General features: G+C 43.5%; 1 protein-coding gene across 2 annotated transcripts; it reads left to right on the plus strand.

Moving 5' to 3' along the window:
- Nucleotides 1-601: 601 nt before the first annotated feature.
- LOC133143521 (retinal-specific phospholipid-transporting ATPase ABCA4-like) lies at nucleotides 602-16,941 on the plus strand. 2 transcript variants are annotated; one of them, XM_061265473.1, is made up of 50 exons: nucleotides 602-682; nucleotides 764-857; nucleotides 919-1,060; nucleotides 1,207-1,346; nucleotides 2,159-2,286; nucleotides 2,367-2,564; nucleotides 3,691-3,780; nucleotides 4,146-4,380; nucleotides 4,464-4,603; nucleotides 6,124-6,240; nucleotides 6,319-6,516; nucleotides 7,720-7,925; nucleotides 7,996-8,172; nucleotides 8,252-8,474; nucleotides 8,833-9,054; nucleotides 9,123-9,327; nucleotides 9,409-9,486; nucleotides 9,558-9,680; nucleotides 9,866-10,043; nucleotides 10,122-10,253; nucleotides 10,336-10,475; nucleotides 10,545-10,682; nucleotides 10,754-10,935; nucleotides 11,010-11,106; nucleotides 11,170-11,375; nucleotides 11,433-11,487; nucleotides 11,565-11,645; nucleotides 11,861-12,027; nucleotides 12,121-12,245; nucleotides 12,315-12,413; nucleotides 12,594-12,783; nucleotides 12,847-12,941; nucleotides 13,013-13,045; nucleotides 13,133-13,238; nucleotides 13,314-13,388; nucleotides 13,456-13,625; nucleotides 13,697-13,874; nucleotides 13,941-14,056; nucleotides 14,136-14,283; nucleotides 14,350-14,473; nucleotides 14,606-14,735; nucleotides 14,805-14,925; nucleotides 15,005-15,067; nucleotides 15,144-15,250; nucleotides 15,318-15,459; nucleotides 15,534-15,668; nucleotides 15,740-15,843; nucleotides 15,908-16,000; nucleotides 16,064-16,313; nucleotides 16,378-16,941. In XM_061265473.1, the coding sequence occupies exons 1-50, from the start codon at nucleotides 617-619 to the stop codon at nucleotides 16,495-16,497; spliced, it is 6,882 nt and encodes a 2,293-aa protein (XP_061121457.1). In that variant the 5' UTR covers nucleotides 602-616; the 3' UTR covers nucleotides 16,498-16,941. The 2 variants fall into 2 exon arrangements, with proteins under 2 accessions (XP_061121457.1, XP_061121456.1); XM_061265472.1 differs by lacking the exon at nucleotides 602-682 and having other exon boundaries at nucleotides 749-857.
- Nucleotides 16,942-17,258: the final 317 nt, after the last annotated feature.

The following is a 17,258-nucleotide window of genomic DNA, read 5'->3' on the forward strand; positions in this document are numbered from 1 at the left end:
GCACTGCGTGTTCTAAAGCACTAATTAAAATAATTAAGACATAAAAAGAAAGGGATGATACTTAACATCATTTTAATAATAGTCTGTCAAATCATACAGAGTCCAACAAAACTTCCCACCAAATTTTTGCTGTGATTAACCTACGCTCTGGATTTTTTTTTACAAAACAAAGAATTTGGCTTTATTTATTCCCTCTCTGAATTTCTACAATCTATTAATCTTAATTCCTCATCATATTCTGACAACTCCCTTAGAATAAAACCCAGGGTGGCTAGTGTGCAGGATTAGCAGGCTCCACACTTGCAAGTGAGATGTCGACTGCCGAGAAAGGAGATTAAATCAATCTGCTTAACTATTCACAAGGTTTACAAATTAGCTGCGTTAGCAATCCCGTAGCGCGTTCGGTGGAATATACCGTGTTATGTGCTATTCATTAGATATCCATCACGGGGGCAAGCATTCAACTGAGGTAGGTGCTACAATTATTTATGCTTGACTATTTTAGAGAGCTCATTCCAAAAGTGTCTTTTGTATGCGAGATCCATTCGAGTATATTTGGTTGGATCCAGGCCTGTTTACTATCGCGACCCCCTTTTGGGGGTGAAACGGAAAAGTCATGGGGGCAGGAACGCAGGTCAGACTCCTGCTGTGGAAGAATTGGACCGTCCGCAGGAGGCAGAGGGTAAAATCCTTTCATCTATCATTTGCACACTGCATTTAATCACTAAGCATGCTGTGAGGCTTTTTTTTTTTTTTCAACTAGATGCGTTTCTTCATGGAAATCATGTGGCCTGTTATTTTGTTCATCGGGCTCGTTTGGCTACGAAGAGTGAATCCGCTCTACCGTCAGCATGAATGTAAGATGAGCTTTTAAGTTTTACCATTGCACGTATTTTGAATATATCTCGTCTTCCTCAGGCCACTTCCCCAATAAGGCCATGCCCTCTGCGGGGGTCTTACCCTGGATCCAGGGAATCTTCTGTAACGCCAACAACCCTTGTTTCCAGTACCCTACCCGTGGTGAATCACCTGGCTTGGTGTCCAACTACAACAACTCAATGTGAGTTTTGTCCTGATGTTTGTTGGACTTGTGATTTAATCCTCAAACAAATATCAGTTGTGTTTTTATATTACACACACAAAAAAATGTGCATAAATAAATGAATGAAAGAAGCATGACAAATGTGTGATAACTCATTTTTCCAGATTGGCCCGCTTCTACTCGGATGCCCAGGAGCTTCTTTTTAGTGATCCAAAGCTTCTACCCATGGGACGACTTTGGTCTGAATTGAAAGCCATGAGTAGCTTCATGGACACATTGCGTACCCGTCCTGATAAAGTCTCAGGTCAGTTCTCTAAATCGCAGCCAAATATATATATATATTTTTTTATATAATGATGTAGCATTTGATTGTGCTGGTGTCCCTAATGAAGTGACAATTCATATTGTACATTTTTGACAGCAGTTTGAATATCTTGAGTTCAACTTTTTTAACCATCAGACTATGCGTATCTTTATGTAACAGGATTACAGCACAAGGCTTCAAGAAAGATGCGTAATGTAAGCTGCTTACTTTTGCTGGTGGCCCGGTGTTTATTTGGTGGGAAAGCGTTTCACGGGCCCCAGCTAGTGTCCTCATGAGGCACAATAAAACCACAGTTTCCATCTCACGGGACACCATGCCAACAATATTGTTTTTGTATAAACAGGAACACTATGCAAGCTGGTGTGTGTATTTTTAGTACAAATCTTAACGATGGGATAGGGAAAAAGACGCAATGGTTATGTCAGACTACTCTCATGGTGTAACATTCAACAGACCTAAAAGAAAATAGGAGGCCACATTACACAGGGAGTACGGTTCCCATGAGCCCTGGGGAGAGAACATTAGAGCATACCAGGCAGTGGCGGCGCTAGGATTTTTTCCTTGGGTGGTTGGGGGGGGGGGCAAGGACTACTCAGAGGATCCACAAAACAAAAGCATTTTTTGACAAACCCAAAAAAGTCTCCAAAAAATGCTGATAATTATTCAGTATTCGTCCGAGTGGAAATATGGGAAATAAATCTCGGCAAAAATCGGAAATCACAACTTTACAAAAGTCTAGAATTTGACGAGCCTAGTCAAAACTGAATGATCATTTTTTTCCTCGCTTGCAGGGCGAGGACTACAAGTAGAGACAATCCTTAAGGATGATGAGACTCTGACGTCATACCTTCTGAGAGATGTGCCACTAACCGAATCGGTGGTTAATCAACTTGTCACAGCCAAAATCAGGCCCGAACAGGTTCATTACATTCCACAAGTGGGCCTGGGGATCTCTCAAATCAATATTTAATTGTTGACCATTATACCGAATTTCCCCAGTTTGCCTTTGGAGCTCCAAACCTGCATTTAAAGGACATTGCCTGCAGCTCGGATCTCTTGGAGCGATTCCTTATTTTCCCGAACCACAGAGGACTTCTCGCCGTCCGCAACGCTATGTGTATCCTCACCGCAGAGCGGCTGCAGGTCATCGAGGAGAAGTTCTATGCCAACGTTGACTTTTTCAAGCTCTTCCGAGTGGTCAGTGCAACTTTTAAAATCTTTTTTTTCATGTCTACCTTCTCAATCAACAATTGTTTAAAAATAATAATTTCATGGAATAAATGTCAGAATTTTGGTTTTAAATGGAACTCAAGGCTTCAGATACATTTTTTGTGAGTTAGCCAAGCTTGATAAACATCCAACTATTGTGTGACTGTTTATATAACCGCCATTATTAATCGTTTTAATTTAATAAGCCAACAGCTGCAGGGTTTGTCCGAGCCGATGAATAGAGAAAGACCTCATTAAACTGTGCTGGAATGAACCCCAAATTATCTTCTATCTTCTCAACAAAACAAAACAAAAAAGCTACAGCAGGATGGAAGCCAGATTAAACAAAAAACAAATCACACGTCGGTTTTTGCCCAAAAATAACTCATTACTCGATTATCAATTATTCATCTGACATTTTGCATAAATGTGAGTCTGCACAGAATATTTCCCATTGCATCATTATTCTGTCAGAAGTGTGAAAAAAAAAAAGTCCGGAAATGTGGTCATAGGTCAAAAAAAAATACTAGTGAAGTCATCTTAAAAGATCAGAGGTCATGCACTTACTGACCTAGTTTAGATCAAAGGTTGCAATCATTTCCACGAATCAGCAGGGCGGGAAAGACGAGATAAAAAGTGTGTTCTTGCCGGGCCAGCATACTTGAAATAGTTACGCACGTGTACAAAACCTGTGAAACGGCATTAGTGGAGCTGTCAGACTTGCCCTCTTCCACTAATTAGCTTAGATGTAACACTCCCTCCTTGATGATTAAAGGCCGCCTCTGGTAGACAATACGGCAGACGGCTTCTTCATTCCTCTGGAGTCTGAAGTTAACCGAGACCACTCGTCGTCGAACTACTTTCTTATTGCTTTTGCTTACGCACGGCCGTTGAGATGGAGAGATATGTCGCAAAGGAAGGATGTCTCCTCTGGTCTTTGTCTCAGCCTTGGCCTACTTCCTGTACCTTCAGACTATTGTATGCAAGCTCTCAAGCATTTCGGTCCCACACTTACAAAAAACAAATCCTCCCAAGTCATTAAAATATTTAAATCAGATGCAAGTGTTACTATAGAATATTTTGATAATATTGTCATTTGTGTTCCTTTCTCAAGCTTCCTCAAGTTTTGGATGGTAACTCCGAAGGCATCGACATTCACTTTTGGGTCCAGGTGGCGTCCGCAGCCTCGGACAAACTACGGGAGGTAATGGTGGCCTCGTGCGTTCCTGTTGAGCCCCATTCAAAAGTTCACTGGCTTTCTATTTTTAAGTAGGCAGGAAACGGTTGCTTCCGTTTGCCTCGGTTTTTACGCAAACACAAATGTGGTGGTGGTGGGAGGAGCTTAGCTGTAACAGTGAATATGATGGTTAAATCAAGATTAGGTTCCGCCTCCAAAACCTACAGTAACACTAATAGCATTAAAAAAGTATTTTTTAGCATTTAGCATTTGATTCACATTGTACAAAACTATGAAAATGCCCCATCAATTAATAATTCGTGGTTTACGTCTAAGCTTTATTCTCTGCTCTGACCATTCCGTCTTTTTTTTTTTCTAATCAACCTTCTCAGTTATTCCAGCGAAGCAGCACACAAGAGCTCTTCCAGGTCATGACCCCTCTCTTCCAGACCGATCCCACCTTCAGGCAGGTGATGACGGCTGCTTCCAGCCTCGTTTGCGGCTACACTGAAGGCGCTTTCTCCCGAGTGGCCTCCTTCAACTGGTACGAGGACAACAACTACAAAGCGTTTCTTGGCATCAGCAACGGCAGAAGACCGAGCCAGCACACCTACGACGACAACACCAGTGAGTAGCTACCAACAGTGATCTCCACACCTGCTTTTATAATCACATTGGAATGCAGGCTTCGGATCATTTTTGCCCCGCAGCTCCTTTCTGCAATGATATGATAAGCGAACTGGAATCCAACCCTGCTACCAGGATCGTATGGAACTCCTTGAAGCCCATGTTGATGGGGAAAATCCTTTACGCTCCTGACTCGCCCGCTGTCAGAATGATCATTAAAAATGTAAGTGTCTTCAACTACGATGAGAAGTGGAAAGACTTTCCATCGCTTGACTACCTGCTTTGATTTTCTGTTGAGCAGGGCAAGCATGCTGCAGTGAACAATGCTTTGCCCCTTTCAAAAGGGGATCGGCTTTCCTCATGTCTTGTCCCAGCCTTTGTATGGAGATGTAGATACTTGTTGGTCAAAGCCCCTCAGGGGGTGGAGGTGGTCATGGATGGCTCGTTTGCAATGGCTGAACACAAGCCGATCGGCGCCATGGCTTTTCTAGTCTTGGTAAACATGGTAGTTTAAAAGAAGGTGTCATTGACCTTTAGTGACCCCCGTTTATTTTTCTCTTCCTACCTGCATTGGCCCAAAAAAATAGTTGGACCAAAAACAATATAAATAATTTCGTCATTTGTGTGGAATAATAAAAGGTACAATTATTTTGATCACAAACTTGGCTTCTTCGCGGCATTAATTCCACTCTGCTATTTTCGTCCTGACGCATTCAAAAGGAAAAACAAACTTATCACATTGGAACAAAATAATACAAAGGACTATTTGAAAAGTGGCACGAATTCCACATCCAGACTGTTACGCAACAGCTTAACAAATACAACTGATGAATGGTTTCCTCTTACGTAAATGCTATAACAGAGGAATTTACTTTAAGTGGGGTTATATCAGCGGCTTTCACCCATTGGCTGAACTCGAGAATGTTCATTTGAAGTTTGGTACTGGCATGTACCTGAAGTATTTGATGTCAACAACAGCTCAGCATTGCGTGAGGCCAATCACTCAAATGTTTTACACACCCTCATTCAGTACCATTGGCGGTTATAGACGTCAAAGATATTAACTGGGTTGGCAGTGGATGAGTTAAAATCAAAGCAAATTGATTTTTGCTTCAAAACATGCAGGAAGACCTCACATACTAATTGTTGCTTGGAACAAGAAGTGACCTAAGGGAACCCCTTCAATCCATCTCCTGCTTGTGGATTCTGTTTTAAACTCCCTCGGGAAGGAGGAAGCTCTCACTTGTGGGAACCTGACTAAGATTCACTAGTCCGGAGCATTGGACCAACGGCCTCCATTGTCACCCCGGTCCCATTGTCCCTATTGTCACCCAAAATCAGACACACAGAAGAGGAAGGCGTTTAATTGGGTGTACTCTTGAGCACGCACGTTCACCCCCCCTGCTGCGCATGAGTGAACGCTAAAGAGCGGCGAGCGGCGTAGGCCGTTCACACACAAAACACTGTAGTGACACATTTAGGGATTTGAACGATAAGCTTGCGGTAAATATTTGACGTTTTGGCACAGGTTGTCGCATAGTCGATGTGGTTATCTGAAGCTCGTGCCTGGCGGAAATTCTTTGTGTGAGAATGTGTGTGTTGTCTTTGTAAAGCCTGTTTGGGGAGAGCGGTCGGTGTGGGAATTTTGCGAGTGCTTCAGAGAAGAACGTGCAAGTTTGAAGGTCTTGTACATGAACGTATAGAATACACATTGTGTTTTATTGACTCGCATCTCTCTTGTAGGCCAACAGTACTTTTGAAGAACTGCATAGGGTAAAGACAATGGGAAAGGCCTGGGAGGAACTGGCTCCACAGATCTGGGCTTTCTTCCAAGATGGAGTGCAAGTCAAAATGATACGGGTATGACACCCGCCTGACAATTTGTGCCAGCTATGACCAAAACTGTAATTGCAATGACATTGTACTTTTCCTTTTCAGGACACTTTTCGAAATCCCTCAGTGATGGATTTCATTGACCGTAGTCTTGAGGAGGCTCCGTTCTCCACCAAACATATCCTCAACTTCCTGCACAGTGGTCCACCGGAGGAACGGCTTGACAGCATGCCTGATTTTGACTGGCGGGATGTTTTCAACCTCACTGACCGTGTCATTCAGATGCTCAATCAGTACGGAGATGTGAGGACATTCTGAAATATTTTTTGTACTGTAGCCTAGAAACCTTTGTTGCATTTTAGCATTCCTGGAGGTACAAAAAAAACCCTTAAAGGGATACGCGTGTTAAGCCGGGTTTCCAAATGAAAATTCGGTGTCAGGATCATTTGTTTTGGTCCCCGCCTACCTATTTGAACTCCTGACACTACAATTCACCTGAACTGTCACATTCTTGGACCGACCCATTCATTGAATAATCCAAGTCCGTCACTTGTTGATTTCATTAGTTTGACGCGACGTGAGCATTTGGATAAGCTGTCGACTCGCTTCTGTTAACTGCTGATGGAATGGAGTGGAAGCCCTTTCCAAAAAAATAAAACAAAGCATCGCCCTCCATAGCTACGTGGGCCAATATATTTAAAACAAAGTCCAAATCAGCCTTTTTCCCCCCAAAAGGGCTTATCGGGATGAGGGGGTCTATCCCACTGGGGGGTGACACGGGGGGCACGGTTGGGTGGATGGCTAGTGCTCTTTCTTTTTGTCCAAGTTAAAGCTTACAGCACTTGAGTGTGACAGGGAGAGTGGGAACGCCTCGGGCTGATTAGACACAGCTGTCACTTCACCCGCCATCTTTTATAGGGCAACTACAATGACGGTGGGTGCTCGGCTGCTTGCACGTTGGTGGCATGCATGCGAATCACGCAACACACTGGCTCTGTACTGTTGATGTGGAGCATACTTTGGCAGCGTGGTATTTGGAATGGCAGTTACTTGTTGCTTAAGTTGAATGCAAGGGGAACTTTGTAGATAGTGTGTATTGACATTTTGACATTTACCGTATTTTCCGGACTATAAGGCACGCTTAATAGTCAGGTGCGCCTTATATATGGACCAAATTCCTCTAATTATCCTCATTATTTTGTGATTATAAAGTAATTTGTTGCGTCTGAAGTTGAAATAAAAAAGATAAAATGGAGAATGATTTGGATTAAAAATCTGACATGATGCATCAATGGTGCGCCTTATATAAGGACAGCGTTTTAAAATGGGCCGTTCATTGAAGGTGCGCCTTATAGTCCGGTGCGCCTTATAGTCCGGAAAATATGGTAGTTGCTAGCAAATCGCACGGATGTGTCATTTGGACAGATAAAATGTTCCTTGTCTGTTGTTACCTTGTAAATTAAGACTTTCCTTTTTCTCCTCCAATTCTCATCCCTTCTCCTACAGTGTGTGATACTTGATAAATTTGTCGCCCTACCCAACGAGGACACCCTAACTTATCGGGCCTTGGACCTTCTTGAGGATGGCAAGTTTTGGGCGGGTCTTATCTTTGTTAACATGCATCCTTGGAGTGCCAAAGTCCCGGCTCATGTCAAGTTCAAGATCCGTATGGATATTGATGCTGTGGAGCGTACCAATAAAGTCAAAGACAGGTTAGAATGAAGGATGATAATATCTTACTTTTGTATATTATGATAGAGATTAATAATGTGTCCTTGTCAGGTATTGGGATCCAGGCCCCAGAGCGGATCCGATGGATGACCTGCGCTATGTTTGGGGAGGGTTTGCTTATCTTCAGGACATAATAGAACACGGGATAATTCGGACTCAAACGGGGAAAGAGTGGCCGTTGGGGGTTTACCTGCAACAGATGCCCTACCCTTGTTACGTGGATGATCTGTGAGTGGACGCCCACAACACAACATTCAATGCATCGACACAAAATCAGTTGGTCACATCAAATTTCTCATTTGTCCAGCTTCATGCTCACACTGAACCGCTGCTTTCCAATCTTCATGGTTCTGGCTTGGGTCTACTCTGTATCCATGATCGTCAAAAGTATTGTTCTGGAAAAGGAACTCCGTCTAAAGGAGACCCTCAAGGTCATGGGGGTCTCCAACAGTGTCATCTGGTTTACATGGTTTATTGACAGCTTCATCGTGATGGGTACCAGCACTGCTCTCCTCACAGTCATCATCATGGTGAGAATGTCTATGTTTAGGCTTGATAACGCTGTGAACTTCCTTGGATTGGCAGGTGACAAATGATACTTTGACCTTGTCACCCTTTTAATGAATCACTGACAGTGGCACAGTGATTGTCCACATAATATACAAATCATTAACAAATTGACAGTGAGGTCTATGACATCATGGGAATAATGTCAACACCTGGTGTGCAGGAATGAATTTAATAATTAACTTTTGTGCCCAGTTAAGATTAGACGATAAATTGACACATTGTGTACTATAGTGGCCCCTAGTGGTAATAATAGGGAAAACAGAAAATAAAATTTTGCACGCAAATTTGATCCCTTGCTTGTTTCTGACTGACTTGCAGGGAGGAAGGGTACTGAACTACAGCAACCCCTTTATCCTCTTCCTCTTCCTGCTCACCTTCACCACGGCCACCATCATGCAATGCTTTCTCCTCAGTGTCTTCTTCAACCAGGCCAATTTGGCAGCAGCCTGCTGCGGGATTATTTATTTCGCCCTCTATCTGCCGCACATTCTTTGCTTCGCCTGGCAAGATCGCATCACCAAAGACTTGAAGATCCTGGTGGTAGGTAGAACATCTCAACAGCGTTGAATTCAACGTAAAAGTTCATTCCTGAATATCTTCTCCCTCAGAGTCTGATGTCCCAAGTTGCCTTTGGTTTTGGGACAGAATATCTTTCCCGCTATGAGGAGCAAGGTCATGGTCTGCAATGGGACAACATCCAGACGAGTCCTCTGGAAGGGGACGAGTTCTCGTTCCTCACCTCTATCTGCATGATGGGCCTTGACACTTTGCTTTATGGTTTCCTTGCCTGGTATCTTGACAACATCTTCCCTGGTGAGTTGGATGAGTTTGTGTTTAAGGCATGCGTGTGAACGTGAGACATTTATTGTTGCTGTGTTTTGAAATACAACACAGGCCAATATGGAATCGGCCGGCCGTTTTACTTTCCCTTCATGCCCTGTTATTGGCTCAACACAGTGACACCAACTTCAGGTATGCATTTTTCCATTCAAGACTTCCCGCTTCATAATTTTCCTCCGCTAAACACGATCTGCCTAAACAAGGCTTTGACAACCCAGCATTCAAGGATAAAGGGACGCCACTGAAGAAAGAGGAGAAGGAGAAACCAGACGAAACTAGTACATGTGAACACCAAGACCAGCGAGATGTGAACCAGACGGCTAATGGTACTAAATCAGTTTGGTTCAGTCCCTAAAATAAACTCCATTTCATAAATGGTGGATATTTTGATTATATTCCCATTGCGAAATTTCTACTAGCTTGACATTTCTGGTGTTATCATCATGCCCTTTGCTTCTTCTTTGTTTTGTGGTCCTCCAATACCTTTGTTATCACTGTCATCACTATTCAGGCCAGGCCTTCTTTGAGGCAGAACCAGCTGACCTGGTCAGGGGTGTTTGTATCCAGAACCTGGTCAAAGTTTTCAACAACCGCTCCAAGCCCGCTGTGAACGGCCTTAGCCTCAGTTTCTACGAGAACCAGATCACTGCCTTTCTTGGGCACAACGGGGCTGGCAAGACCACCACTATGTAGATATACGGTGCAATCCACCATCAACACAAGGGTCACGTTTCATTAGCCAACCCCCTTTGTTCTCTATCTTCTAGGTCCATCTTGACTGGTATGTTCCCTCCCACCTCAGGCACAGCTTCCATATATGGGAAAGACATCCGTACGGACATGGATACCATCCGTCTGTCTCTAGGAATGTGCCCACAGCACAACACTCTTTTTCAGTAGTATGTAATATCATTTTTTGATCACGGGCCACATTGTTGTTATGGTCCATAACAATGTCTACCTGCTGTGATTCTTCTACAGTATGACCGTCGCTGAGCATATCCTGTTCCACTCACTGCTGAAAGGTCGTCCAATAGCGGAGGCCGAGGAAGAGGTGGAAAATATGCTCCAAGATTTAGGTCTACCACACAAGAGAGATGAACTGACACAAAATCTCTCAGGTTGGTCAGGATTTTATTTTCTTCCCTGCCACAGCAACAGTATGGAAACATGTTGCTATTGTTATTCAGGGGGCATGCAGAGGAAACTATCAGTCGCCTTGGCATTTGTTGGTGGTGCAAAGGTGGTGATTCTAGATGAGCCCACTTCTGGGGTGGATCCTTACTCCAGACGGTCCATATGGGATCTGTTGCTGAAATATCGTGCAGGTAACATTGGTCCCCATGTCATCATTTGAATTGTGCTTAGGAATTTAAAACCATGATGTGTCTTTTTCCAGGTTGTACTGTGATCATGTCCACCCACCATATGGATGAGGCCGACCTGCTGAGTGACAGGGTCGCGATCATCTCTCAGGGTCGTCTCTATTGCTGCGGTTCTCCTATCTTTCTCAAGAATTGCTTCGGCGCCGGCTTCTACCTCACTCTTGTGCGAAGAATGAAATACAGCCAACTTGGAGCTGTATGTTGAAATATGCGGAATATTGGACAATTCATTTCGGTCTGTCCATTTTATCTCTTCTCATTGTCTTGTAGAATCCTGATGTCTGTTCAAAAAACTCCTCCTGTAAGTGCTCCAAATGTTTGAAGTTTAAAGTAAACCAAGAGGAGGCTCCGGACAGACAAATGGATGGTAACGTCTGTGTTAAACTGAGACAACAGTATGGCGCAGAGAGTGAGAGTTTTGCATCTCCAGGTAACATTGAACGCATCACAGCCCTGGTGCATCATCATGTGCCGCAAGCTCGTCTGATTGAGGCCATCGGCCAAGAGATGACCTACCTGCTTCCCAGTCATGACTTCCAACCACGGGCCTACGCAAGCCTCTTCAGGGAGCTGGAGGAAACTCTGGAGGACATCGGCCTCAGTAGTTTTGGGGTGTCGGACACGTCGTTGGAGGAGGTAGGAAGGAGGACAGGGAAGGCTTTGAGCTTGGGACAAACAATTTTTTTCTTATAGATTTTCTTAAAAGTCACTGCTGATGGATATGCAAGCAACCAGAAATGCATTCAAGGTAAGAACATTTATTTTCTCTCGACATTGTAATATTTCAATCTCTTTTCCTTATAATCTGTCATCTGCCTCTCTCAGACAATAAATCATTGCAACAGATTTCTCGAGCTAGCCTTTGTGGATTCAACAGAGTGGCGATTGCGATGGAGCCACCTGAAGGTGACAGTCGCATTCGGCTTGCAGCTCTGAGCAGATGCTTGCCGCTTTAGTGGATGAAAATAAAAAAGCCCGTCATCATACATGGAGGATGTTAATTTTAACTTGCACTTGTACCATTTAGCTTGCCGAGTCACCAAACCTCCTTCTGCTTGCCAACTAGCCTCCATCGCAAATGTTATTCAGATGTGTAATTTAACCTTAGCGCCCTATTCCAGACTCAGGAGAGCCTTTGGACACCAATCCGTGTGATGGTCCCAAAGGTAACGAGGGCAGAGGGTCGTATCAGGTCAAAGGTCTGTGCCTGGCCGTCAAACAGTTCTTTGCGCTGTTGATCAAGAGGTTGCACCACACCACCCGATCTTGGAAAGACTTCTTTGCTCAGGTATTATTCGGTTAGGCCCAACTACATTATTTCTCATTTAACTCATTCACTGCCAACCCAGTTAATTGAGTTTTGATCTTCTCTGTCCGTTAGATTGTTTTACCAGCCAGTTTTGTTTTCCTGGCACTGACCTTTACGCTGATCATTCCACCGTTCGGGGAATATCCAAGTATGACTCTAAGTCCGTGGATGTACGGCCGACAGTACACTTTTTTCAGGTGAGTCCATTTTGATGTTTGTATCATTTTTTGGGGGGCAATAATATTTTTGGGGCGACTCCTCTGCAGTAATGAACGTCCATTGGATGCCCAGATGAGAAATTTGGGGGAGGTGTTGTTGGACAAGCCGGGTTTTGGGACACGCTGCATGGCGGATGAACCTTTGCAGTGAGTAAATGTCACATGTTTATAGTGGACGCATGATATTTAAAGACCTTTGGAGGACCATTGTGGTCACACAACAACAAAACCTTAATTAATTCCGTGCATAAATCCCACCTGATTTTATAAACGGCGCGCCCTTCACTGTTTTGTTTAACCACATGGGTCAATTCCCCCCCCCGGTAGAGATTTTCCATGTAACAACATCACCACAGACTGGGAGGTGCTCCCGGTTAACCCATCAGTGATCGAGATGTTGGCTGAGCCGAAGTGGAACTCCATCAGACCATCTCCGGACTGTCAGTGCAGCACCAAGAGGAAACTCACCATGCTGCCCACATGCCCTGAAGGAGCCGGGGGTCTTCCACCCCCACAGGTACCCGAGAATATTCAATCCTCCTGAAGGTTTTTTTTAAATGTCATTCTGTGTGTGCATCAGAGAATTCAGTCAACAGGAGATGTTCTCATGGATCTGACAGGGAAGAACATCTCGGACTACCTGGTGAAAACGTACCCCAGTCTCATCAGAACCAGGTGTCCTTATGTTCAATCAAAACGGTTTTACAAAATCCTGCAGCTATAATATTCTACATTTGTTCTTTCAGCTTGAAGAGCAAATATTGGGTAAATGAACAAAGGTAATTCCTTTATATTCAAATTTAAATAAAGCTAGGTTACCTTTTGGATTTACAAGCAGACTGAAGTCTGACATCTGTGATTTTAAGGTATGGAGGAATATCAGTTGGAGGGCAGCTCCCTGTTTTAGATCTCCAGCCAAAGTTCATCCAGGATTCAGCAGCTCAACTGGGGCAAATGCTCAACATTACTGGGGTATCATAATAATCAATATAATTATAGTATTAGGGTTATTTTTGTCCTCATTATTTTATTTTTTATTTTTTGCAGGGTGACAACTGTAAACAAACACTACGAGAAATTGGTACATTCCTCAGGTACATGGAGACGCAGAATAATGTGAAGGCAAGTGATCGCCGTGATTTTCCATGTGGTTTTCTCGCACGTATATCGTAACTTATTCGTCGTTCAGGTGTGGTACAACAACAAGGGCTGGCATGCCATGGTGTCCTTCATGAACGTGGCCAACAATGCCATCTTGCGTGCAAATTTACCAAAAGGAGCTACCCTGGATCAATATGGAATCACAGCCATCAATCACCCCTTGAACCTCACCAAAGAGCAACTATCGGAAATCACCGTGTAAGTAGGAAGCTGTTTTGCAGTATCCAACGTCGTATGAGCTTTCACGTGGATTTTCTTTTTTCCACTAGCTTGAACACGTCGGTGGATGCCGTGGTAGCCATCTGCGTCATCTTCGCCATGTCTTTTGTTCCGGCTAGCTTTGTCCTCTATCTCATCCAAGAACGGGTCACCCAGGCCAAACATCTCCAGTTCGTCAGTGGTGTCAGCCCGCTGATTTACTGGATGGCCAACTTTCTCTGGGACATGGTACTGATTAGAACTTGATATAAAACCATTGAAATACATCCTAAATATATATTTGGTGTTTTACAGGTGAATTACTCCATCAGTGCAATGATGGTGGTGCAGATTTTTGTCTTTTTTGATAAGAAGTCTTTCACCTCAACAACCAATCTGCAGCCGCTTATTGGACTACTTCTACTTTATGGGTAGGTGTCAATAATAATTACTTTTAATAGATAATAAATATACGAGTTGTGAGAGCTTTCCACCATTTGTTTTTCTCAGCTGGTCCGTCACCCCCATGATGTACCCGATGTCCTACATGTTCAACGTCCCCAGCACAGCCTATGTGTCTTTGTCATGTATCAACCTCTTCATAGGCATCAACAGCAGTGCCATCACCTTCATCCTGGACCTTTTTGAAGGCACCACGGTAAGAACGGACGAGCCTAGTTGTATAAAATCCGGCTTCTAAACATTTAATGTGCTTGCTGTCAAGGCTTTGTACAAGTTCAACCAGCTGTTGAAGAGCGTCCTGCTGATTTTTCCACATTACTGCTTGGGGAGAGGACTTATCGACATGGCCGTCAACCAAGCCGTGACTGATATCTTCACTCGCTTTGGTAATGTATGGTACAAAAAAAAAAAAAAAGATTTTTTGGTCCAAATCCAAAATAAGGTCGGAGAAAATTAGGTTCCGAAGAAACGTCTATCGACAATTTTTCCAGTGGGGCTTATTTCCAGTGTGTCCTTAGGTGAGGATCACAGTCCTAACCCCTACGACTGGGACTTCATTGGGAAGAACCTTTTCTGCATGGCAGTTGAGGGATTCATCTATTTCACCTTGAATATTTTCTGTCAGTATCGCTTCTTCCTGGATCACTGGTAAGATTCCAAGATTTTATTTTTTCCCCAAGACAAATTCAGCCAAGAAATGGTAAATACCATTGGCAGGGTACCAGATGGCCCAATGCCTTCAATTCTGGATGAAGACTTGGATGTGGCTGAGGAACGAGAGAGAGTCTACAGCAGCAGGAAAACAAATGACATTTTACACGTATGCAACCTTTCGAAGGTGAGATCTTTTTTTTATAAAGCCAATTTATTTTTTATATTTAATTGTCTGACTTTGGCTGTTTTCTATTCCTCACCAGATATACACAGGAACCATCACTCCCGCAGTGGATCGAATTTGTGTTGGTGTATCACCTGGAGAGGTTTGTACACTTGAATAAACAAAATAATCAATCCACTTTATGCCATGATGGTTTTTTTTTTTTGCTTCATTGCCAGTGTTTTGGTCTCCTGGGAGTAAATGGCGCAGGAAAGACCACGACGTTTAAGATGTTAACCGGTGACATTGATGTCACCACAGGAGATGCTTCAGTTGCTGGTCACAGGTTTCAAATGATTTCCAAAAGAGTCGCAATGGAAATATATTTCTGACCAGATTTTCTTTCCTATCAGCATTTTGACCAACATCCTAGATGTCCACCAAAACATGGGATACTGCCCACAGTTTGACGCCATTGATGAACTTCTAACAGGAAGAGAACACCTTCATCTGTATGCTCGTCTCCGCGGGGTACCAGAAGTTGAGATCAGCAAGGTGAGAGGTGGTTGCAGGACCAGAACAAATAATTTGTCATTCCTCGCATTGCATGTTCATCTCAAAATCCGCAGATTGCAGAGTGGGCCATTCAAAAATTGGGTTTGTCCGAGTATGCGGGCCAAAGTGCGGGAACCTACAGTGGCGGGAACCGCAGGAAACTCTCCACAGCCATTGCCATGATTGGCTGCCCTGCCCTAGTATTGCTGGTGAGCACCAAAACAATATGTCCGCCTCACATAAACAAGTTGATTATATTACATGTGTTTCATTCCACAAGGATGAACCCACAACAGGTATGGACCCGCTCTCCAGACGCTTCCTCTGGAGCTCCATTGTGAGTGTGATCCGAGACAAACGAGCTGTTGTTCTCACCTCGCACAGGTAACCGCAAATGTGTGTATTCAATTTATAAACACATTTCCTCATGATAGTTATTCCTTGGCAGCATGGAGGAATGTGAAGCCTTGTGCACACGTTTGGCCATCATGGTTAATGGATCTTTCAAATGTTTGGGAACCATTCAGCAGCTCAAATACAAGTAGGTTCTTGACGTTCTACCCCGGTGCAGAATCTAGTCGTAAATTACCGCATGATCCGACAGATTTGGCGATGGATACGTGGTGACTATGAAGATAAAGGCATCCAAGGCAGGTTGCGCACCAGATCTGAATCCGGCCGAAGCCTTCATGGAGAACACCTTCCCTGGCTGCATCCAGAGAGAAAAACACTACAACACCCTGCAGTATAAAATCGCCTCCGCCTCACTGGCAAGAATCTTCCAGATGGTTCTCGCTAACAAAGACAAGCTTAACATTGAGGACTACTCGGTATCACAGACGACTCTCGATCAGGTAAAAAAAAAATGGTTGGAAAAATATAAATCTTTCAACCTAACATGCGGCTATTTGATCATAGGTGTTTGTGAATTTTGCCAAGCAGCAATCAAGAGAGGATGAGGCGATTGTGTTGCATCCAAAAGCTGCGGGGGCCCAACAAAGTGATCGCGGCACCCCAGTTAAGAGATTAAGAAAATGAACTTTGCCCTAACCGAACCACTTCATGTTTAGCTTTACTAGAACTTTTTGGGCAGTTGCAATTCATTCCAGAACGCAACAATAAGGTGCCTACAATTAGACGCTCTTTTGCTCACCTTATAGGCCTTGCGAGCTAAAAATGGCTCAGGACAGCGGAAGCTTTTTAAAAGATGCATCGATCCTGTTTCTGTATTTATGACCTCATAACGCCAAGCATGACGTTTTTTTTTTTTTTTTGCCTTCCTGGAACAAGCACTTGTGACATATAGGAAAATCTTAGCACTTTATTGTTGCTTCATCATTTGTTTGTTATTGCAGAAACAAATAAACTTGTGCAGAATCTCAGTTTCAATAATCCTGCTGCAATGATCAAATTGCTTTCCGTATGCGAATGTAAATAGTTATCTTTCACAATAAATGTTCCCCGTGATTGCTTCAAATCAAATTTTCGCCCGGAGTCAGATTTGATATCAGGTATGAAAAACAAATGGATAGAGAACTCCACTCCAGATGTTGCAGTTGTCACCAGATTTTAAATGGCTATTAACTGTTGCAATCTGGACCTGCCTGATGATTAGATTGAGTCGATATTGACGAGCCACAGCAGTCATTCATACATTTGCATGAATGGATATTTCCTTTCCTACAGCAACACTGCATGAATATTTAAGTACTCTGCTGACCCGCTATTATGTAGATATAATAAACTAAAAAAAATACAGATGATGCAATGCAGTCCCACACCACCAAACAGTACAGCCA

The sequence above is a fragment of the Syngnathus typhle genome, linkage group LG19, assembly GCF_033458585.1.
Source record: "Syngnathus typhle isolate RoL2023-S1 ecotype Sweden linkage group LG19, RoL_Styp_1.0, whole genome shotgun sequence".
NCBI lineage: Eukaryota > Metazoa > Chordata > Actinopteri > Syngnathiformes > Syngnathidae > Syngnathus > Syngnathus typhle.

Coding starts and splice junctions, on each gene's coding strand:
- LOC133143521 (XM_061265473.1), top strand. CDS start 617: ATGGGGGCAGGAACGCAGGTCAGACTCCTGCTGTGGAAGAATTGGACC. Junction 9,681..9,865: donor TGTGAACCAGACGGCTAATG/GTACTAAATCAG, acceptor ATCACTATTCAG/GCCAGGCCTTCTTTGAGGCA. Junction 11,376..11,432: donor CGGACACGTCGTTGGAGGAG/GTAGGAAGGAGG, acceptor TTTTTCTTATAG/ATTTTCTTAAAAGTCACTGC.